The sequence below is a fragment of the Ylistrum balloti genome, unplaced genomic scaffold, assembly GCF_031769215.1.
Source record: "Ylistrum balloti isolate Yb309-2 unplaced genomic scaffold, AGI_CSIRO_Ybal_v1 Utg371016, whole genome shotgun sequence".
NCBI lineage: Eukaryota > Metazoa > Mollusca > Bivalvia > Pectinida > Pectinidae > Ylistrum > Ylistrum balloti.
The window spans coordinates 137805-163371 of NW_026782565.1; the positions used below are offsets into that span (position 1 = coordinate 137805).

Consider the following 25567-nt stretch of genomic DNA (forward strand, 5'->3'; position numbering starts at 1 on the left):
ATGATTGCCCATCACAGCCACGTCCCGCCGCTGCATGAGTTACACTGCCCATAACAGTCGTCTCTCCTGCCGCGAGGGGCGATACAAAAGTCATATCTCCCGCCGCGTGAGGAGATATATTTGAAGGACTGGCCATAACAGCGGTATCACAGGTGGCGTAATCCCTCTAATACACAACCTTTCAAAGTGTATAAGCGATATTAAAATCATCGACGCTATTAATCAAATAACAATCGGGTTTATTACATGTGTTTATGTCCTTGTGGTAATCCGCGTCTTGTGTTTTCGAGGTAGGAGGTACAAACAATCTTAGATATTCTAATATCGTACTTCGCCGATTATATGACACTTTTGAAAAGAAAACTCTAGAGCGTCAAGTATGTAGCTAGATTTCTAGCGGCGACACAGTCAATACCCCCATATAACGTAGTTTACTTTTAAAACAAACATTTTCAGTGATTCTATGAAGATCAAACAAATTAAAAATAATAAGTGCAAATTGTAAACAATACGAGCTCTTTACAAATATCCGTCTAGATACGGATTAATTTTCGAGATATTTGGGTGGTCGTTTTCGAGCAGAAGCCGGAATAAGGACATATAACTGCTAAAACGGTGGTTTGTTTTTGTTCCATAAACTAAAAAACAATCTCTGACTTTGTGACTATTCCAATAATACTATTGACAGCGGAAGTGTCTTTTGCACTCTGTACGAATAAATCAGATTTCCCAGTGGTAGAGGCTTGCTGGTATTTATGTCGATAACATAGTATATAAAGAATATTTATCTATATACCAATATTTTTACACATGTTGCTAAATTATGGGTGCATTCCTTACGTCTACTGAAAAACAAACTACATTCCGTTCTAAATGTATTTATAAACAGTTAACCACATTATTTATGTTGACCGTGGGTGCATAACCCCACCATTTGCTGCAGTTGAACACGGAGACTGCTTGGACGGAGATTGCTATATATATCAATGGGGTCCTGACTCCTTGCTACATGTTTTGATAAGGCAAACTTTCAAATCACTTAAACTGATTTCGGAGTCAATATATTAGAATTAGGATGAGTTTTACAAGTTCTTTATGAATTCATGTTAATAGCTATTAAATGGTCTTTGAAATTGACAAGTATTCAAATCCAAAAACACTCAAAGTCACAGCGGTGTTGGGTTCGGTTAGAAAACTTACAGGACAGTGTTATAGTAACAGTGAATAAAGGTGTAATGTAACAACACTCGACACAGTAGCGGTTTTATTGTTCAACAAAACAATTCTATTTTATATAGATACGTGTAACCAGACTCAGCACACGATAATGTGAAACTTCAACATCAGTATCAATCCAATCATTAATTACTTATCCGTATTCAGTTATCTAAACCTCGAAGTACACAACAAGATGAAGATATCTCCAATATAGATTTGATATCTATGTAATTAAATGGTGCTTACGAGAATTTCTTTTTTTTTTAACAGAATATTATATGAATTTTCATTTTCGAGGAGATTTATGAAACACCGACACCTCTTTTCTTTCCTCTGTTTGTTTGGTTTTTTTATCATACATCTCATATAGACTAGATATCCATGTACATGTATCTATGTACATTTGTATATAAGGATTTTTTTTGTTATGATTTCAAAAAAGCATAAGCGTATCTATTGAATTCTATTTAGTTTGTTAGTACTTTAACGAAACTAACTTAGCTGATTTCAAAACTCTCATATACAAGCATTTGGTTCCTTGTACTTTTTCAGGCATCTCCATGTAAATCTATCTTTTATGCTAATTTGACCTAGTTTTATTGAATTTGAGTTTGGATTATGATAGGTTGACATGTTCATATTTTATTGTTTTGTAGATAAACCAAAGACATACATACAGTTCGTCTACTTTTTATATGTCACGCTGGGAATCACTATATATTTCTTTGATAACTTATTATTTGTACATATACGATACTCAGTGTGTTATGCTGTTTATCGCATGTTTTAATGTACCTATACAACAGATAAAGACGTCAATCAAAATTTCATTTAAAAAAACAATAATTGATTGAATAATTTGCATGTGCACCTTATGATCACGCAATCGTATGATTTCTTAAAACCAGCAGACTGGTGAACGATGAGGGAAGGGAGATAACTCGAGTTTCAGCAGCGCACCTACACGGTTATCTTTCACATTCGGGTACATGCTGTACATTGTCAAAGACTACAATATATTAACTAAATGAGTTGAAGAAGATTTTCCAGGAAAAAGATATCTTATCAAATTCAATCACTGAAATAAAAGGTTCTCGAATTTGTCATTATATCTATTACAGTCAAAAGAAACAATAACCAAGCGAATGTTTTGTGTTTATATGATGTTTATATGGTTACAAAGGACGTAGTTTGGAGCCTGTCTTCTTCACATGCATATCTAATTAGAAGAGGGTTGTTTGAATTGATGATTGAAGTCGCTGGTTATTATTGTCTCTGCTCATTTTTAAGATTCGTTGTTGTTTCGCAAAATAGAAAAATCTTGATATGTATTGAATGTGTAGAGGGCTCGCCCCTGTATCAATTCAGGTAACATACATGTTTTTACTGAGAATTTAATGTTAATTCAGTTATTTGATACTAAGAAAACTTTCTTTACGGGATATTACACAGTCTTTTGATTCATGTTTTTATTGTCAAATTTATTATATCACCAATTCCGTCTTAAGTACAGAGGAAAGACAGCTATACTGGATATACACAGATTTTCCGGAACCTGTCGAAGTGAAGGCCTGTAACGCAACATCGGTGGTAAGCATTACCGTGCGCACAGTGGTAATAACATCCTTGGTGACATGGGTCTGGTAGGTAGCCTCCGTGTGGGCAGTGCTTGGGCACCTCTGTAGATGTGAAGAATAGTAGTGTCATGTGAACATCTTCTTTAATTACAATATGAACTATTGATAAACGTATGCATATAATCATTATTTTCAATTAATTACATACCACAAGATGAACCTGTTGGAGGAACGCTGGGAGCAGGTGTTGTCTTTGGTGTTCTCTTCGGAACAAGTGTTGGTTTCGGCGTTCCCTTCGGAACAAGTGTAGGCTTTGGTGTTCTCTTCGGAACAAGTGTTGGTTTCGGCGTTCCCTTCGGAACAGTTGTTGGCTTTAGTGTTATTTTAGGAGCAGATGTTAGATTTGATAGTGTGCTTTTGGAAGACGTTGCTGGTAGCGGTACCTTCGTTGTTGTTTGATCTGATCTTAAAACATCATTTATCTTCTGCAGGAGAGGATAGGGACCTTTGTTGCAAAATCGACCTTTAAAGTCATCTAGGTCAAGACACCAAACCATTGCCCCAGCAAGACCCTGCGCCTTTATATATTCACTCTGGTTTTGAGAAAATGTGGATTCAAGTGGTAGTTTTATCAATGGTATTTTGGAAACAGTGAGTTACGCATACATAAACATACAAAGACATAACACAGAACTTCCTAATGAATAGATAAAAAGTCATCCTTATACTGAAGCCATGACTGAATCAAACCACTACTTAGAACACTGTGCTATAAAAATGAGCACAGCTTACATATATTTATAACAGCAAGTAGTTAGAATGTTATTTGTTTTTTAGCTGGTTGACAATTAGGTATACGAAAATCATTCAGAAACAATCAGATTAACCTTTATATACCGATTTTGGTTTTTTGTTTTTTTGTTTTGTTTTTGTTTTTGTTTTGTTTTGTTTTTTTTTTTTTTGCAAATTCTTTTCACATCTACTATTACATTGATAGAACAATATCAACTAAACATACATTAACGATATACACAGAATTAGATAGTATTTAACTTTATTACCTTAATTCTAACGCTCTCTTCGTCGTCGTAGCCTACAAACTGGTCACTGCTGTAGGCATAGGGCACCTTGTGTTCGGAGTGACGCTCCTTCGTCCAGCCTTGATTCTTTATATTATCGCATACCTGTAATAATGGTAAAACAAGGATGTAATAATGTTATATTTCATTTATTTGAAAATTATCATAACTTTGAAACGCCTTAACTGGATGAGCTACTAAATGTAAAACTTCATTATCTATCAACTTAAGCAATTGATTGCATATTTTGATAAGAAATATAAATTCCGATTATTACCCTCAAAAGATTTAATATAACATCAGCTATAAAGATCGTCTTTATCGATATTTCAGTTAATTTTACATTAGCATTTCCCTTCGCCGTAATACGCTATTTAATAAAACATCAAATGATGGATTTATCAAGTGAAAACGAATGTGACCAAACTTGTGGTATCTTGTTATCAACTTTTACCTCGTAATAGGCGAGGATGCCCGTTTCGTTTGTGTATTGTCCAGGTGTCCCCCCACTTTTGCATCCCGTTCCCAGCTTCTTTGGTTGATCAGAGGGCCACCATGTGGTGAAGGACCGTCCATATAAACTGATTCCCATTACCAACTTGTCACGAGGGGCACCCAAAGAGATCCAGTTATGTACCGCCCAGTCCTATGAAGAAATCTTGGGCATTAGTGTTATTTCCAAACACATATATATTCTACTACTTTTTCAAGATATGATAAACAAAAATGAAGAAAATACCATCATAGCAACATCGTAATTCAAACTCATATTCCATAAAGCTATGGCAAAATATGAACAAAAGAAAGATTTATATAGACACTCATGAAAAAAGTTCAAGGAGAATAAGACCAAGTGTTCCGGAAGAGTAAACGTCTTCTGCTTCATCGACGATAACCGCCATGTCAACCTTGGTCAATCTAAGTAAGTAATGTCAAACGAGAACAAGGCATACAACAACGGAACCAACAGGCAAACTACCGAGCATCAAACATATCCAGCGTCATGTTACACAAAGAAACAGAATATTTCTCAATAAGATCTCAATGGCGACAATAAAACTTCCCAATAATTTTCATCAACTTGTATCTTTTGAAACGTTAGTGTTACGAGTGTGTCAGTCCGTTGACTTCTTCCACGAAAACTGTGATAATGGGATTAGGCCCTTGGACATAGAATCAACTGTGAGATGTAAATACCATAGATTGGAGATGCAGGAATAATGCTATCCAGAAATGGAAAATTCATGATAGGAATATTGAAATCATTATGTTTATCATACAGCTTGATGGTTTTACGAATTACGAATCAGATATGATGAACAAAATTTATAAAGAAAATAATTTTTGTTCAATGTTTTTGGTAATTTTTCTTCGAATTTGATAATTCAAAACCAAAAACAATATTTACATTATAATGAAAAACGAAGCAATAAAACATTCAAGCCTGTTCATCATGATGTGAACCTATAACATACGACATTAGTCCTGTAGGTGGTGTGTCTTTTACCTACCTGGTTAAGAAGACTATCAGGTGGCACCTCACCAGTTCGTTTGTATAAAGGACTATGGTGTCCAAGACGATGGTTCCAGTGTCCATGTAAGTCATAGGACATCAAAAATATGAAGTCCAAGTTTCTGCCAAGTCAGTCATGTAACGATACTGACACTGATAAAACGTTCCTGCCGGCATTAGATAGCTAGCACCATGGAACCAACATCGATTATAAAAAATAATGTAATGGAGTGTATCAGTATGTAAATTATTTACCGAAGCATATTTTATTTATACACGAATGTTTTTAAATTTTTATTATTGCCTTTTTAATGCCAAATGATATTTACACACATACATATATATTAGAAAATATCTATACGAAAGGAAAATAATGCTATAAATTGCCTGTATTAGATCGGTATATTTCAATACGATTCAGGGGACTGATGTGATAGTACAACCGGTATATGTTATGCATTAGCAACAATTGTATGGAGACTACGTTAATATTATTATCACATATAAGACGATGTATCAGTACAAAAAATACACACTATTTTGTCTAAATACAAAATCTGATTAAGGAGGTGTGATTCCTCTATATACCCGACTAGTTTGTCCACTTCATACGCAGACTGCGTTATCCATTGACTCGCCGCTACTGCAGCTGTCAATAACAGACATGGTTGACTCGTGCTGGCCGCTTCCGTGTTAAAGGTGTCTCGCAGAATCTACAGCATAATTCAATATTTTCATTATCATGTCAAATTCAACTTTGATGTATCCATGTACGATATAATGGATTTTACAAAAGTACCATTAAATAGATCTTAAAATATTTTTATACAAAACAGCAAATAGATAAATGAAACAGCACAATACATATGATTTGTACCTCTGGAGACTCTGCAGTATTTGGGACTTAATTGGTTGAAACCTAGGTGGTGACTAAGAAATATCAAAACATGGTCGAAATGAAGTCAAAAATAAAGACTAGAAGGTGCATTCGACCTATAATTCATTCCGTAATTTTCGATTAAATGTCATAACGTTTATTTTAATTGTGCACAAATGATAATTTGTTAAATCATCGATAACTACATGTTATGACTACAAGATATGACAAAACTGGTATTGTAGATAAGTGGACCACTAACCATATTGCTATTAGTGTTTATACCTCATGTTTAATGTCCCTGAATTACTTGTTATACTGTTAATCACTTAGAATCACGAATACTTCATTTCGCGAACATTTCTCTCTAGACATATTCGAGAATACATAATCATGAGCTAACAGAGAACTGGATTTTAAAGGACTTTGTTATCATAAACTGGATCAACATGGATGCCATCCATAGTTTATTTCGAACCAATAATTATGATAGATTTGATACGTGATCGACTTTCCTCGCGTAATAATCACGAAAATAAATCCCATGCGAAATATTTGCAGTAGAAGTTGAGTTCAAGATAAACGAATATTTCTTATCAAAGCCAGAATTTGAATTTCAAGTTTGGTCATGATTCAGAAGGAAATAAAGATGGTCAAATTTACATTATCATAACTGAATACTCTTGATAAAGCTATGTATCTAACCACAAGTAAATAGCAAATTTAGGTCCTAATTTGTAAAATGAATACGTTTTATGCCATATAATGATTAATTAATCATACAAACACTTAGACCTTCGAGGACTTTTAAATGTTAACAAGGACGAAAAATTTACAAAATTAGAAGAGAAATTGAAAATTGGTCAAATTCTAACATATAGATTAATGTGTAAGGTAAGTGTAAGGTTTACCGTCATATAAACCTTGGTCAACCCAAGTAAATGATATCAAGCTTCATACAAAAACAAACTTAAAATAGCAAAGGACAAACTTGTATCAGAGTGGTGAAACGTTGTTTATCCTCAGGCGGACTTCCGCGGTGACCAGGGTACTCCCAGTCTATGTCAAAGCCGTCGAACTTTCGCTCTCTTAGAAACGTGACAGCGTTGTTGGCAAATAAACGCATGTTAGACTCTTTTTCAACCAACTTGGCAAACGATTTGCTTCCTTGCAGCCATCCCCCGACAGCCAATAGGACCTTAAGATGTGGATTCTGCTTTTTTAGGGTAACAGTTCTTTCAAACATGCCTACAATCATCAAATAACTAAATTGAAAACAATTTGTATCGTTACAAGTTCGTCCAATGTTATCTTCTTTCTTATTTCTATTTGCTGTCTATTCTACTATTTTAAAATCTCCAAGTATAATGAGATAAAATAAAGTCTCAACAGCACATACTATCAAATCAACTGTACGTATAGGGTAAACCCATAAAAAGACAAATGCGTATCCAACATTATTCATCTCTGTTGATTATTAAACTTGATGGCATTATACCTTATACTCACCAGGGCCATCAGTCGTACTCTCGTCGTTCACGTGAGTTCCATTAAGTTCGTTGTTAGAAATCTGACCGAAGGCGTAAATGATGTGGGTACAGAGATGTGGGTTGATATCCTCAGGCAGGAACTGACCGGCAGACTGGCGGTCCTGTGACATTATGTTGTGGTAACACACACGGACGTATTCTCCAGTGGTTAAACCTGCATAGGAAGTAGACAGGTAATATATATATGTGTGTATATTTATTTATCTATTCACTCTTTCCTCTTTATTCTTAAGTCTATATACCGCATTTCATTCTCTTAAGTATAAAATATAACTAATAAAAAACCTCTAGACGATTTGTTGCATATTGAACAGATAAGAATGCTGCAAATCTGTTGGTTTATTTTTCCAAACATAACCAATGCACAGGGTTATAGTTTCATTAACTTTTTATCTTAGTATGCTTTTTCATCATTCTAATAATATTTTTTAGAATAAATGTGTTTATATTTATGTATATATACCTAACACAATTATCAATAAAATGGTATGTACTTTAAGCGCTACTGGTTACCGACTCATCAAATACCAATTCTCGCAAATGCCCGTGAATAGCAAGCACTGACGAGATAAGTTACTTGACAAGAACAGTTCGACGAACAGCGCTTGTTGCAACATAGATTTGATTCAGCTGCTCCGACAAGAGCCTATACAATAAGCACGATTTCATCAAATGAGAATAGAAAAATATACATACATACCCATAAGCCACACCAACACCGAAAGGTCAAGGGAGGTAATGGACATCTTGTAATGATGCGCCTAGTATAAATTATTTAAAGTAATAATTAAATTAATGTGAACGATAATATTACCCATATATTTTCAGAGAAACTACAAAGGAAAGCTCCATATCTATTATACTTCAGCCTGATTTGTTTTAACACTGATGTATACTTGATATAAAGGGCTATTGGGAGGAATATATCAAACTAAAATTATAAAGCAGAGAATATTCGTTAACCGTCAAACATTTAGTGGTAACCTTAGTTATCCGACCGCACATAAACTTAATATTCTGAATTTTAAGTATGCATATTCTGAATTTAACGAATGCAATATCGGCCCATATTCAAATGTTTTACTTACCGTCACCCGCCAGTTGATTTAGCAGTTAATATAAATAGCATCTAACCTACCCGTATAGAATCGTATTTACCTTTACATGGCCATTAACAATGTAGAAAATGTGGCCTTAGGTCATTATTGTCTGTAATAGAATGACAATATCAGCACAACGTATAGCTGAGATGTAAAGATAACCTGTGTGCAGTTTTGAATGAAGTGATACAAAATGTTTGAAGGAATACTATAGCAAAATGAAAGAAGATATGCCTCGGAGAGGAAGTCACTGTTAATGACTAGGACGGTCAACTGAAAGGCTTTTGAAATAAGGTTATCCAATGAAAGGTCATTAGGAAAGAATGTGTTAGATAAGAAGACATCTTCTAAAAGGGTTTAAGATATTGATTGGTATCGAGACTATAGGATATACTCAACAAATTAATGTAAGCGAAATGCAACTAATGTAAATGTATATCTGCCCAACGAAGTTGGGTATTTTTTAGCAGTTTATTACAATAATTTTTATTTTAAAGTCTCGTAGTTCTGGCAGATACGGTTTTTAACCAATTTGAGACCTTCCTAATATAACGCACTATGCCAAATACCATATAAATCTGACTGTTAAAGTTAGTTGTAATCATATTATTTTATTCCTTTACTCTGACAAATGTTCACATATTTTGACTAATTTCATTACTCACTAATTTTGACAGATTTAATTTCAGAACAAATCTAACTGTAAAAATTCAATTGTTTGACGGAAACAAATAAATTATCTAGTTAGTCCCTTAACTCGAGAATGGATTTTAACGAATGTCGAACTCACTTGACATCTGACTGATATACCAAATTTGGTCAAAATCCGACTTTTAATAATACCTTCATATTATCCAGTCTTCAAAAAAGGGTCTGCTGGCAAATCATGCTTCTGTATTACAATCAGTTAGATTGCCAATTTATGATTAGTATACAGACATTACAAGAATCCATATAAACAGCGTTTTATTGTAGGGTCGTCTAATTGTTCAACGAAATCCTGTACAAGCTTTTACTAACATTCTTAGTAATATCAAATCTAAGTTTACAGTCTTATTGTGATAATGTTTACCCAAAACGTGAGATTAATGGTTTGTGGGTGCAATAATTTCCAAGAAACATTTGACCAATATTCTAACAAGACTTTAATTTTTTCCATTCTGTATACTACACTACCCAAATTATAAACTGAAAGAAGACTTCGTTCTCTTTGCATGATATTTTTCTGTTTTAGAAGAGGTGACCAACTGAACAAATAGTTGGAAGTGAACAATACGTCCAAATCAACTTGGAAATATACGGAGGACAAAATTACAAAAAATAATCGAATTTCTCAATGACAATAGTTTTTTTTGAAGATATTGTCTTATCGACATGTATGGGAACAAAGTATGCCCCATTCCTGACTGGCTTGTTTTGTTTATAAACGACTCTGATTTTATCACTGAACTGATACAAAAAGGTCACAAAGACCTTGCATTCACTTTTTTTTTAACATAACCAGCAATTTATTGACAGGTCCGTAGCATGTGCCCACCAGAGCTGGAAATCAAGGACACAACAGACTCTTCTACATCTTCTACATCAGCTGCTTACCTCGCTTTACCAAGCTGTAAGATAAATGTAATGATTTTCCTTCTATGAGTTTCCCATTTCTGCATGGCAACAGAACCGTTTCTTCAACTCAAGGTAGAGATGCAGACTGATGAAGATTATGACATCCTTGTTTGACAAATGAAGTCGGACGTGTTTGATGCTCGTTAGTTTGCCTGGTTGCTCCGGTTTCGCTGTTGTTTACATTGTCTTCATCTGGGAGCGTTTGACATAACTTCCTTGCATAGACCAAGACGTGCATCGAGTGTCTTAGATAAACCACTTATATAATTTTATATGAGTCTTCATTTATTTATTTTTTTCTTTTGTTCATATTTTGGCCTATTTTCAACGAATTTGAATTAAGTTTCAATTAAGATTCTCTTTGGGGGACGTTATATTTACAATATTCATTATACTCCTAATTCGCTTCAGATTTGATGTTATTTGACCGAAATCCCTCAAAAACAGGCAAACAGACAGAAAACAACAATATGCCCCTTACTGATCTTCATTCCTCGAGGACATAGAATGACAAAATTTATGACTTTCACTGAAAACATTCGGCTCAAAGGTAAAATTTTCCAAAAATGTAATGATGATAAAATTCGAAAATTAATGAGAGTACTGTTTTACATAGCACTGAAAATAGTTTCCGTTACCGAGATTTCTTTATTGTATATACAGCAAAGTTAGATTTGTTTACCAATATCTACTTGTCTGAAATGCACAACACTAGAATTACAATTATCAGGAGTATCTTACACTGACGTATGTTTAGTGCATTGGTTGCAGTCCTTTAAGTGATTTATATTCAATTTCCAATTAGCATATGTCCAAATAAAATGTATTTAATTATAGAAACGATTTCTATTTCAAGAGAATTCAACATATCCTAACATCTGGATTTGTGATAAAAACCAACAAAAATGTTAACCTGCGTTCATTATCATGTCTTAGAACAAGTCCTTAAGGAAAGGTAGATTAACAAAAGACCAAGGGTAAGTGAGAATTGTTTTAACTATAAAATAAGGTCAGTATGCCTCATGCAAAATCTAAAAAAGGATGTAGGTCAGAACAGGTAACACGACTCAAAGATAATCATGAAGTATTGTAAAAGGAAGGATCAGAGGCCAGTCGATATTCAAGGGCATAGGCACATACACACAAATCGTTTTTCTTGTTACACTAACTATATTTATCAATCTATATGCACAACAAAGTCGTCAAATCTTAGATTGAACGTAATCCACACACTAAACATACAAGATAAACTTTAAGTTGATTTTCATATTATGTATTACTAATGATGTAAAAGATGGCGAGTAAAACAGAAGAGATGTAAAAAAAAAAAAAATACTCTAGAAAACTATTATATTTTTAAATACCTGTTCGTTGATAATTGAGATCATTTAAGAAACATATTGCAGTTTTGTTACCGAGAAAAGACCGAGCATATGAATCGATTCAATAACTTCTTATCTTATCCTTGATGATGATTTAATTTTCATTCCTTTATCATTGTTATGGTAACATGCTAGAACATTTCTTTACACGTTAACCTGCTTTGAACTATAAAGCATGTATCCTGTATCAAAGATATTATATTTGGCCGTAATGAAGAAAATGTTTTTAATATCGGGAAACCTGCTCATATTATATTTGTTCGTTAAAGAGTTATATTATTATTTCATCTTGCTTTATGCTTATTTGCAACTTTAGATTTCGAGTCTTACATTTGTTTATTTCTAAACGATCTTGTTATTTAGGAAGAATAAAAACCTTTGAAGTTTATCTTTGCAATTAGTTGATTTTATTAGCAGGTACTGTTCTGAAACGTTCTCTTTTATAAATTCCATAATTCAATTCTTTGCTTCATTTATAGTTTTACATATATTCCACTATTCAGACCACCATGACATAATACTGTTATTAGGGAAATCTTTTGAAATTATCCATTTAACTGTACCATTAACTATACTATCGTTCAGATTGTTTTGTACGGTCAAGTTGTATGAAATAAAGCAATCTTGTGAAAATGGCTACAACGCGCTGCTGATTTTGTTCCTACATTTCATCGATAACATCAAAGCCGTTACGGCATTTCTCTGCAATTGCTACTCTTGTTGTTTATGTTGTTATAATTTTTTCTGTGTTTAACCAAGAAGAAACAGACATACGTTTTGGTAATAACAGAACACCGAATTAGCAAATGTCTACGTCTTTTATTCCGATAAAATATGTGTTAATTGACCGGTATAATATCACGTATTCCAAAAAGTGATATACACCTTAATACGTACAGGCGTTGATGGTCGTGTCCCAACGAAGACCATGTTGACAACACTGTTGATATCCTCGGCTGAATACACATTGATAGTAACAACTCTGATCACATGGGTCTGCAATAAATTTCCCAGTCGGACAGACGGACGGTGCAGCTGTAGAGAAAGTGGGGATATTGTCAATAAAATGTATCTACACTGGTGTCAGTAAGGACGTTATATCGAAAACATTCTGGACAAATTCAAAACGACAATTAAAATCATACAAATCAGTCATCTATTATATTGTCAATAAAATGTATCTACACTGGTGTCAGTAAGGACGTTATATCGAAAACACTCTGGACAAATTCAAAACGACAATTAAAATCATACAAATCAGTCATCTAGCCGACTAACTCTTACCATAATTGCAGAGTTGAAATGTTTGGTCGGTTGCAAGAATTGTCGCCTACATCGGGCGACGACGATTGTGAGAGATTTTTGAAGTGAAACGAGTTATACCCATTGATATGTTTACATACTCAATTCACATCCATTTGACAACAGACAGTTTTTTTTATTCAATAGAAGTGTTCTTGGCTGCTTACACAGACACCCATGTTACTTGTTTCAACAATACCACTTTGCACATGGTTATGTTTATATTTTGTCGCGATAACTTCTGATTGGTCTAAACATATGTGTATACAATCAAAATTTATGAAAATGTCGTCATAACTATGTTATTCTGCTAAATTGCCATTGTCAGCTGACCACACATACCACAGATTTGGGTTCCGGGAATGGACGTCGGCATTGATGTGGGCGAAAACGTCGCCGCCGTCGGGGATGTTGACGAAGACGTTGGTGAGAATGTTGGGGCGTTGGTTGTTGCTACATGTTGATCCGGATCCAATACATTACCTCCACAAAAAAGAAGTAACAATATCTTTAAAAACCCATCTTACTCCTACTGACCTCTTTCTGGCTTATTTATTAGTTACAAATAAACTTGAGTTTGTGTTAACACAAGAAAAGTAAATTATGAATAATATTCTATGAAAATTTAGCGGTATCAAACTGGCATCCGTTTTTACCAACCGTAAATTGTTCTCTTTAATATTGATGGCAGAAAAGAACACTGTATACAACGAAGAACTTACTTAAATCAAGATAATTGCATGTCTTGATATCTGCGTCCCAGATGAGACCTGAGGGGCAGGACCTTTCTAGGGGTTCACCATGATCGCAAACGAAGTATTTGTTTGGATCACATTTGTTACCCATTAAATGTGCAGACGGACAACTAACATTTTCACCTATCATGAAAAAAAATCAAATAATTATAAAAACAAAAACAAAACAAAAAATGCAAAACAAGCTGGATATTTGTCCATAAAACACATATTTCGTTGCTTTTTCTCATTATAAAGCATTACCATTAGATTAATCACAGTGAAGATCAAGTTGCAAAATATAACATAGCAAAATAACAAATACCACAAGGTGCTGATGGTGCATCTGTAGGCGCTATGGTTTGTTCGGGCACATTTCCAGTCGTTGGCATTTGGGTAGCGGCTGACGTTTTTGGAGGGTCGACGGTGGGAGACGATGTTTGTGGAGGAGCCTCTGTAGGTACTGATGTTTGTGGAGGAGCCACGGTAGGTACTGATGTTTGTGGAGGAGCCACGGTTGGTGCTGATGTTTGTGGAGGAGCAACAGTAGGTGCTGATGTTTGTGGGGGAGCCACGGTAGGTTCTGATGTTTGTGGAGGGGGCTGAGTAGGCATTGGAGTTTGTGAGGGAACCTGTGTAGGTGCTTGTGAGGAAGACATATTTGGTACTTGTGTTGACATATCTGGTACCACATCTGATACCAGCTCATCTGTTATCGCTGTAAGCAATGGGTATTTTCCCTGGTTACATTTGGATCCTGTAAAATCATCCAAATCTATGGCCCAGACCATCGACCCACCAAGACCGTTGGCTTTTATATAATTCGTCTGAAAACAGTCCAGGTCATGTCGATCAGTGGTTAATCATTTTTTCCCTAAAAATACATTTTACACATTTAACATGCACAATCATCATACCATTCTCGTCCCCAATCGGCTGTCGAGATCATTTTGTTAAAGGAAGGGAAGTCACTCAAAGAAATAAAAAAAAAATATGTTAAAAGTAGAATAGAACGCGCCAGAACAGCATGATATATTGCATCTATACAGAGTGTTTATCGCACACTAGACAGTAGCATACAGAAATTGCTTCAATGAATAAATAACCGCCGTGATACCTAACGATGTATGTGAGGGCTAGATGACGATTGTCAAAAACGGAGTCACTCTATGAGACATTAATGAAACAAATCAAAAGAAAGAATTTTGACATTTCTATATCTTCGGTGTAAGAATTGCGATGTTAACGTAGTATTCATTACAATATAATGTGGCTTGTTATATATCTAAGACAAATGTAAGCTTTTCAGTTGCAGAAATTTCTAGACAATATGCGCCATGACTATCAAAAATGTAGGATTTTCATATATATTTTTTTCATTCTATTGTTGTTTTGTTGATGGGAACTCGGCTGACATTATTGTCCGTTTAATTAAAGACAGAAAATTTCATTGTCGGCGTTCCAAATCTATGGTTATGATGACGCCTGGTAGGCCCTCTTCTCGCTCAATATCATTGAAAATGTTTAAGAATAACGTTTATTAAATGAAACCTAATGCGTAATTCTATTATCGGGAATTGCATGAAAGTTTCAAGTGCTTTCACGAAACATGTAAAACAATAGTTGATGTGATATCAAATCTCACCTTGGATCTGACGCTCTCCACGTCGTCAAAACCTACCCATTGGTCACCGCTAAAGGCATACGGTACCAAATGTTCAGGGTGATTTCTCTTCGTCCAACCTTTATTCAAGATATTATCGCATATCTGTAACCAATATTGATCAATGATGCATTGGACAGGTCAGTGCTGTTAAGTTAAATAAAACAATGTGTGCTTATAAACAAAAGCAACTGAATCTTATTTACTTATTAACGATGCTCAGAAATGTCCACGATTTGGTAATATAGTCACTCTTTTCATGTCGTCATTGTTTACATGTCAAAAATAGAACTGTTTACTAACAGTAGGAACAAATAATGACTTTATGGCACCAACCATTTTGACATATGTCAACATGTCTTACGTGATCAGAAGAAAAATGGTCAAAAGAAGAAACGAAAACAATAGAGAACCGATGGTTATACTTAATAAGTCATTCCAAATCTCAGGATAGCAGCAGACTTTTGGGATAAATTATGAAGAAAGTTATAAATACTAAGGAAATTTAATCAAGCAAGAACAAAAACAAAAAACACCAAATTGGAGGCTTCGTGAAACTGTTCACAGTGTTGAGCAGGGTATTACACCAGTTGTGACAAAAGACAAACTTAAGTTACTGGCAAAGTCAACAAATGTCTTTCAGAATCAATATTTTCCTTAATCATTTGTGGGAGGATATGTTTTCTTCTGATATACCAGACGGATGGACGAAAAACACATGTAATGGATGGGGGGGGGGGGGTTTGGAAGCGTAAAAAATGAAGGTGCCAGTGCTGGATTTCGCTGATTCAAACTTTTCTGATGAGCTGTATACTTTACCTCGTAGTATGCAAGGAAGCCCGCTTCCCTGGTGAATGTACCAGCTGTACCTGGCCCTGTGGCTGGATCCCCCATGTTGTTTCCATCCGGGCTCAACATTTTAAATGATCGCCCGTATGTACCAATGCCCATTACAAGCTTGTGATTCGGGGTGCCTTGCGACAACCAGTTATTAACAGCCCAATCCTAAAAGGGATCAATTTAATGTTACGATTTGAGTCATAGTGAACAAGTAAAACGTATCAAAGGAAGTTTGGTTTGTTATTTATGTCCTTTATTTATGCACACATTTAGAACGATTTTGATAGTGATATAAAGTTAATTAGAGACTCATGCTAATTTCGAGAGCGAATCTACTATATCAAAAATACATAGTATAACAAGACGATATCGGATAATAATATGAAGGAATTGACAATTGCTTTCCTAGCCACTGACTCTTCGAGATGGAGGTTTGCTAAAACATATTCAAATAAATTCAAACCATAAACACCAAACATCTCGAGACGTGTTGTCAAAAATTCAAAAATGAATGAGGTAATATTATTCTAGATCAAATGGATTGGGTTTTGATGCTGCCTGTGATGCTTTATTCAACAGGAGCAACTCATGTCCAATTTATTTTCGCATCTTACGTGTAAAATCGTGAAAATTAATCACCGTGAAAAAAGAATTGGTTTACAGTATATCCGAAATATCTAACTGGGTCATTCTACAGAATCCTACTGATAAGATTATTGGTTGTAGTGGTTACAAGGGAGCGCAAGGTATAATTGATAAGGCTAGCCTACTTTCAACACTTTATCAAAGGAGGAAACATATAAGGGAACAGCACATATCTATGCAGTTGAAAAAATTACAGTGAAAAAAACTTCAGTCTGTTTTTTAATCAATTGACTCCTTTTTTGGCCATAAAAATTGTGAAGGAATTTTGAAAACATAAAGATTTCATTAGCCCTCAAACAGCTTTACTGAACTACTACCTTCATTCGCCTAAAATAGTTTATCGTTAATCAACTGTTAATTATTCATCAGTAATTTTTTGTGCCATGAAAACTAATTAAGATCATAAATTGTATGACGTTAATCTCACCATAGCTACCATTGTAGCATTAATACGAAGGCACAGCATAGGAATATCGCAGGTAACGTAAAAAATTGAAAAAAGAGAACATCAGCTTTGAACTGCTTTTAGTTGGTATTCATGGGCCATGAAAGCTTATTGAAATCAGTGTCATTATTAATTAAGGTGTTATTTTCATTTTTCATTTTAATGGCATTATGTATACAACCTGAAAAACCAAATGTATTTAATACTTATTTGCAATGATATTTCTAAATATCTGCGTTTGATAGGCAATTGACCTCAAAACATATGATCAAATATAAAAAAGTGAAATATTCCTTTTATGTCCTTGACTACTTTGTAATCGGTCAGTATATCCAGTGTGACTTTATCATTTATTTTCCTATTTTCGATTGATGTTAACACTTGGTGTTAACGTAAATAGTAAGAGGATTTCCCGTCGTTGTTGATTTCATTTGAATTGACATGAAAATCCAAGAATTGAAGTAATTATTTTTTATGACTTCATTGGTTCCCAGAACTTGAAGGTCGAATGTATATCACCGAATATTGCCGAACTTCTGATAAGCGTTCGAGACCATTTTTAACGGCGAGTCAATTAAGAGTCGTGTATGCCTTGAGTGTTAAGCGGAGATATGACCTGTAATGTCATAAACAGCATAGCACAGCCGAGAAAAAACAACTTCGAAAAAGTTCATTTAGAGAAAGGACTTTCCTACAGTCATTGTTTCAGACATTACTCTAACACTATGCACGTTTCGATGTAAAGGAGATATATATCAAATATGTCTTATTTACGATAAATGTTGAAGCATATTCCTAAACGCAGGATACATACCCCCTTGTAAAACGATACGAAATCACAGACATAGGGTGTGTATTGAAAGGTCTATAATTATGACACGCGAATAGGAAACAGTACTAACAAACTCTAAAGGACAAGGAATGATTGACTAACATCACGCAATGTTCAATCTAACAAAGACTATGCCAAGGCTATCCATTTCACTTCCTGTGTATACAAATATTGTTGTCTATTAAAACTGACACCAACTTCATAAATTTTTCCTTCAAACTTTATCATATTTACAATGTGGCCAACCCTGACAGCTTTCCGTTAACTAAATTAATTGAGCAATGATTTCAAAATCAGATTTTTATGGTTACAGTTACGGAATTGCACAACGTTACATGAAGTGCAACGTGCGCACGATGTATGCATGATGTATGAAAGATGTGCGCACGATAGGAAAATTAAGCTATCGCACATTTGTGCTCACGTTGTGCGGTTTTATCGCACAAATGTGCGATTCTATCGTGGTTGATATAAATTTAGAAATGACATATCAACAAGTGTGGAATAGGGTTTATTTGTTTTTATCTATTTTCTAGATATATAAGAAAACAAATAAGCGTATTTCCTAATTAAGTCATTGATATATAGGTTAGACACGTGCATATATATCAGATACACACTGAATTGATAGATACAATTGTTAGCATTTTAAGTATTTTGTTTACAAAGAACCACACGTGACCAGCCTTAGTGTACGAACACACATTTTTTTATAGATTCTATATGTTGATATTAAATTGACGGGCTTTTTTTATGATACAGCAATGAATCATTTAAAAACCCATACCGTCAGAAAGGAAATCTTACTTTCATTACTTCTGTATTACTTTTACTTTTCATTCATTTTGTTGTTTGTTACACGGGAACATGGATCCGGACCTGTCACATATATACCCGTATACAGGTAAAGTTATGTTGATCGAGGCACCACTATTCGACACTTGGTGTGAAACTATAAACGATAAGACTCATTAATGCAGATCCAGACTGTGATCGCTATTAAGAAATAACTTAAATTTTCAATCCATAATATTAGCAAACCATTTTTACCAAACCGCACAAAGTATGCGATCATATCGCACAGTTGTGCGCGCGATACTATATCGTGCGTGTCGTGCGCAGATTGAAGTTTATGATGCGTTGTGCGTTACCACAACCGTATTTCCATTTTCTGAAAGTAACATACCTGATTCTCCACCTGCGGTATTGACTCCTTCCGATTGATTTGTCTAAGGTTTGCATCACGATAGATGGCCATCTTATATTACTTCATATTTTGATGAAAACTTTAGAAATATTGAGGAATATTTACTATTCTCCATCATAATCTTATGTTTGTACGATAGGATGTTCGACCTCATATATTTTCAAATGAAAAAAAAATCTGTGATTTTATTTTCATCGTCACGGTTGCTACTTTCACGAGGGAGTGTTTATCTTAAACCTTGCTCATGAAACTAAGGATATCATATATAAAGAAAGATATCACCTTTTCGGATCACAATCTTGTACTTATTCATGAGCTTCTGTATAAACCGTTCTTTTTGTCACAAAGTTACCATGTACACATTGGTTTTCTTTATCGTTCTATGTGCGGTATGTTATGCCTTTGGTAAAGGTAAATCTCTTTTACAGTCCCAACTACCATTTAATACCATTTAATGCTGTAAATATACCTGATTAAGAAGTTTGTCTTCCTCCGTTTCTCCTGCTCTTGCATACAGAGGACTGTTATGTCCCAAGTAGTCATCCCATGCTCCATGGAGATCGTAAGCCATCAGGAAAATGTAATCAAGATCACTAGGATGAAACCGAAAGTAACACGTGTACATCGTGACAACAAACTGTATGCACCAACTTCAATACAAGAGTCACGACTTTGTATATGATTCATTTAGATGATTCTGATTTTTTCGAGATGCTTCTCTCGTAAAAAGAGAGATACAATACACGAACATTTTCTAAAATTATCTCCAAAATGTAAGAAATATTCATATTGATACTGATCGGTTAACAGATTATATCTTATATCAAAGTACAATAGTAGATCTAAGATTCTAGGACTCGTCAGTGATGCTATGTAAGCACAGTGCCATCATGAAAGGATACTTACACAGCAATTTTATCAATTTCATATCCTGATTCTGTGGTTTCATTGCCAGCAGCAACCGCGGCGGTCAACATCAGACGCTCCCTTCCGGAAGACACTGCCTCTTTCTCGAATTCGTCTTTCAAGATCTACCAATTTATGAAACATTAAGATAAAACAGTCATGAACTGATTTGTCAATGTTAGGGAAAGTGCAATATTCAAAAAATTATTTCAAAATGTTAACTTAGAGATATCTTCCTCTCCGTAACAATACGTAAGGTTCTTACCCTAACCAATTTTGTATATTGTTGTTTATCTTCGGGTGGACTGCCACGCGACCCCGGGTACTCCCAGTCAAGGTCAAGGCCATCAAAATCTCTTTGTCGCAGGAATGATATTGACTGATTTGCGAATTGTTGCATGTTGCTGTTCGTTCGAACAATTTCACTGAATTCTGCCGAGCCTTGGTTCCAGCCCCCTATAGCAAGCAGGATCTTGAGGCTGGGGTTCTGTTTCTTTAGAGCCATTGTTCTCTCATACATTCCTGAATTTAGAGAGCATTTTTTCAAAGCAAAGACGTGCACGCCATGGAATTATTTTCCACTATATACATACGTTACTACGTCAACATTTCAGTATCAGGAATAATTACCCGCCGGTCAGTTTGTTAAATCATCACTTCAGTATCAAGTATATTTACCTACTGACTGCGGTGTTACGTCATCACTCCAGTATCAGTAATATTTACCTACTGACTGCGGTGTTACGTCATCACTTCAGTATCAGTAATATATACCTACTGACTGCGGTGTTACGTCATCACTTCAGCATCAGGAATATTTACCTACTGACTGCGGTGTTACGTCATCACTTCAGTATCAGTAATATATACCTACTGACTTTGGTGTTACGTCATCACTTCAGCATCAGGAATATTTACCTACTGACTGCGGTGTTACGTCATCACTTCAGTATCAGTAATATATACCTACTGACTGCGGTGTTACGTCATCACTAGAGCATCAGGAATATTTACCTACTGACTGCGGTGTTACGTCATCACTCCAGTATCAGTAATACCTACTGACTGCGGTGTTACGTCATTACTTCAGTATCAGAAATATTTACCTACTGACTGCGGTGTTACGTCATTACTTCAGTATAAGTAATATACACCTACAGACCTGTACACGCATAGGTTTGCATTACGAGTCCTGCAACATATGATTCAGATCCATATGCAGAATTGTTTGTTTAAAGGTCAATGCATAGTTTTCAAGTAACAAGCTGTTATACCCGAGTAATTGTCCCGAGTGACGAAAAATTATGAAGTGACTGACTTACTTCCTAATTCTCATCTCGAACAGACTAAAACAGCGAGTGAAAAAAGACTCGTCTTGTCAGACCTCATACCCTGACTCTTAATTTCTTAGTCTGTACAATTTGCCTTTACATGTATGAGTGAGTACTTCCCACTATCAAGCAAAAATTTGATTGCGAAATATGTGAATATAAAGGATTTATAAACAACATTGTTACAAATCACATGTATTATATTGTTATCAAACTGGCCCTTTAATCTGTATTTTCCACTTAATCATTACTAAGTTCTTGACTATTACCCCTTTGCCTACGGGTTATTCCCACAGTTCCCTGCATACAGCCCAGAGACCACCGGGACTCATCAAAAAGCCAGACCTGCCTCCACACCCTAAATGGGAATATTCTGGGGGCATGTGCCGCCACCCAAGCCATACGGCGGTTGCGACGAGCAGCGATCAGGAACAGACATACAAACGGGTGACTATCCTCACTTTTCAGTAAACGTTCCAATAATTTTTGTATGGATATGACGGTTATGAGTACCTATGGTATGATGGACAGATTCAATGGCAGTAAGATACCGGTTGCGTGGACGACCTATGTTTGTCAGCAACCTGCCCAGTTTCCCTTCGACGTCTAACAAGACGTTCTATAGTGTAAATATGGACACCGAAATGTCTGTCAACCTGTATTTGCCTTTGACGCAAAACTCGTTAGTATACTATAAACTTCTTAGAATTTGGTACACCTGGTCTTCTTTTCTACCATGGAGGTTTAGATCTGGGGGGAACTAAGACAAACATATATAACATGTTCCATCAAAGAAGAGATTTTTACAGAGCTTGATCAAGTCGGTGTCTATAATCCTGGATTGGTCACCTTCATCAAGCTGTTAAAATTTTACTTTTTTCCCTCGCGTTTGATATCTAAATGGTTTTGAGTAGTTGCGGTAGTGCGTCGAAGGCAGAGCAACTTCTCACGGGTAGTTGTTTGGTGGTATTCTGAGTGTCGTTGTTCTAATTATAGGATCATAGCTTAGTCACTCTCCTTGTAGATTTCATGTATGGATTTCATCTCCTCCTCCCAGCAATTACAAATGGAGTCCATTATTTCCTTAGCCGGATCCCTTTGGGTGGTTGTAGGGAAAGCTGCCGTTTCGAGAAGGGATGATGATGGGATTACTCAGGGTATCGTGACAGTTGGGAATGGTACATCTCAAGTTACACTTTCACCTCAGTAGATGTCGCCGTTGTGGGTGATGTTCTACATACCAAACTTGTCGTAAAGAAATGTCACTTGAACTTGTGCATTTGCCATTCTTTTTATTAGACCGTATAGTAGTATCATTAAATACTGACTCTGTGGTCAGCAAGAATTTCCGATTACTTTTTTCCTTCAAAAGCGATCTTTAAATCCAAATATCAGAAGAATTGCGAATATACTCTACATGACAGTGTAATCCAGGCAATAAAGGAGAATACAGGTAAAAACAGGACCATGAGTATTGTCATAACATTTCATCATTTTTAAATGGGAGAAATGCAGTATTGAAATATAACTTCAGTGTAGGAAAACGGAAATATTTTTCGTTTCATACGAAGCACGATTTTCCACCGAACGTTTCTTGGTGGGAAGTCGTAAACGCAGAGCATGGTAGTACGGTAATGGGACCAAAACGCTACGGTTTTACCAGGGAAACGGTAAGGAAACGCTGCAGTTAAAATGAAACAGAGAACTTGTCTGGGTCGGTACCGACCAGTTTGTTACATCGTTACTTCAATATCAGCAGTATTTTCCTACCCACCAGATTGTTACTTCGTTTGTTAAGTATCAGAAATATTTGTCTCCTAACCAGGTTTTTAGGTCGTCACTTCAGTATCAGGAATGTTAACCTACCGAACAGTTTTTCACATCGTCACTTCCGCATTAAATACTAAATTATATCGTTATTTTATTTGCAGTAATAATTGTCTACCGAAAAGTTCCTATTTCATCGTACGAATATCTACCTACCGACGCTCCAATCAGTGCTATCGTCATTCCACTCAAAAGCTGTGATGCTGTTGTCTCGAAGGCCACCAAAGGCATAGATGATGTGGGTACATAAATCAGCTGGGATATCTTCGGGCATGAACTTGCCATACCCTGGCCGATACTGGGACCAGTTGGTATGGTAACATACTCGCACGTAGTCTCCGGTTACGCAATCTAAAACAGAAACCTGACGATGAGTGACACTAACGTGTATTTAATTTCGAAATGAATTCAACATAATTTATCAATAATTGTTTGTGCGATCTTATTGCGTTTCGTTACCAGATACCGACCGGTTGTTACGCCATTCCCTTAAGATGAAAGGGGAGCATAGTTATGCTGAATATATTTATCCTATATGGTAGAAGCCATCTATAGTTAACCCATTGGGATCACAGTCGTATCCCTCAGAATAAAAGTTCTAATCCCGTTTTTGACAACTTTTTTCTTTAATTTCAACTTACCGCCAAAACAGATAATGATCGACAGTACTGACACAAGGAGAAACGACGCCATCTTCACTCGTAGAGTTCTGAAAGAACAGAAATCGTGCTAACGATTGTACCTTTGTAGTTTCTTAACCGGATAAAATAGAGATCTAAATTCAGGTCCGTAACATGTTATTGTTTGAATTGTATTATTTTGTTTTAGTTTTATATGCCCATGACAGTCCTACAATACCCCAAAGTGAAAAGCACATTTTAATGCATTAGATGCAGGAGAGCCAAAAAAATTATTATAATGCATCATATAGCTATTTCGTCTTTCTAACTGTCGTCAGGGATGATAAGGGCCTAATTTATTAATCCTGGGAGGCAACTGAGTAAAATCCAAAGTGATCGAAAGAAAAGTCACAATCTATATGAGGAGGTGCACTAACCGCCCAATGATACAATAAATTTCGTAGTTTTCATATATCTCATAATTTCAGAGCATCCTCAATAACATATGATAGTCATGGTGGATGCATATGCTTCATATTCAATTATGACTTAACAGGCACTATTCCTCTTTATAATATTCGGTGCCAATGTGAGATATGGAAATGAATACTTTATCAACACATGGTATTGTCTGTTGTATGAATTTAGTACTTTGAGAAATCAGAAATTTGCGATGGAATAACATTGTCAATTTACACTGATCTTCTGATAGGGTTCTGTCATTTCCAAATTTACAGGATTGTACAATAGACACACAAGTGGATAACACCTTTCAATACAAGTTTAGAGTGAGATACAGTGAAACAAAAGATTTACCAAAGACATAACTTACCTTTGTGAGTAAATTTCAAGCACTCTTTTCTCCAACGACGCCAATAACCTTTCTAACCATCTGCATTAGCATACAATTACACGCAGGGTCTATAAGTCAGACTTTAGTTCTCGATTGAGGTCGGTTGTCTTATCTAGAAAGGTCACGTTTCAGATTGGATTTGAGAAATACGAACAGCCAATTGTATACGTTATCGAATCATTTCAAACACACTTTCTTACGTCACGACGTTAAGTCGCCAATAATCTGTCTAAAACCTCGGCATTAGAGGATTTTTTTCGTTTGTCTTATCTTGAACTGCTTGCAAGAAAGGTCAAGTTTTAAATTGGATTTGGGAAATATGACGAGTCAATGTTGAACATTATTGTCAAGAACAAATATGGAAAGATGTGCAAATCCGAAGTTTACAGTGTCAATTATGTTATGAAGTTCGACAAAAGAGCACTATATCAATAAAATGCATCACAAAA

General features: G+C 35.4%; 1 protein-coding gene across 1 annotated transcript; it reads right to left on the minus strand.

The window, feature by feature from the left end:
- Positions 1 to 2995: 2995 nt before the first annotated feature.
- On the minus strand, positions 2996 to 24338 carry LOC132560111 (probable endochitinase). The gene is made up of 16 exons (XM_060224755.1): positions 24287 to 24338; positions 23802 to 23996; positions 20753 to 21009; positions 20488 to 20612; positions 20051 to 20174; positions 16432 to 16617; positions 15595 to 15717; positions 14275 to 14776; positions 13938 to 14093; positions 7774 to 7968; positions 7256 to 7512; positions 5976 to 6100; positions 5386 to 5509; positions 4329 to 4520; positions 3857 to 3979; positions 2996 to 3388 (listed from the first exon to the last, which is right to left on the minus strand). Exons 1-16 carry the CDS (start codon positions 24336 to 24338, stop codon positions 2996 to 2998), a joined length of 3129 nt encoding a protein of 1042 aa, XP_060080738.1.
- Between the last annotated feature and the right edge of the window lie 1229 nt (positions 24339 to 25567).

Excerpts from the sequence above, each read along its gene's own strand:
- LOC132560111 (XM_060224755.1), bottom strand. The coding sequence starts at position 24,338 with ATGGCGTCGTTTCTCCTTGTGTCAGTACTGTCGATCATTATCTGTTTT. Across the intron at positions 21,010-23,801 it reads TAGCACTGATTGGAGCGTCG|GAATGTATGAGAGAACAATG; the intron begins GTAGGTAGATAT and ends CTCTAAATTCAG. Across the intron at positions 20,613-20,752 it reads AATATACAAAATTGGTTAGG|ATCTTGAAAGACGAATTCGA; the intron begins GTAAGAACCTTA and ends ATAAATTGGTAG.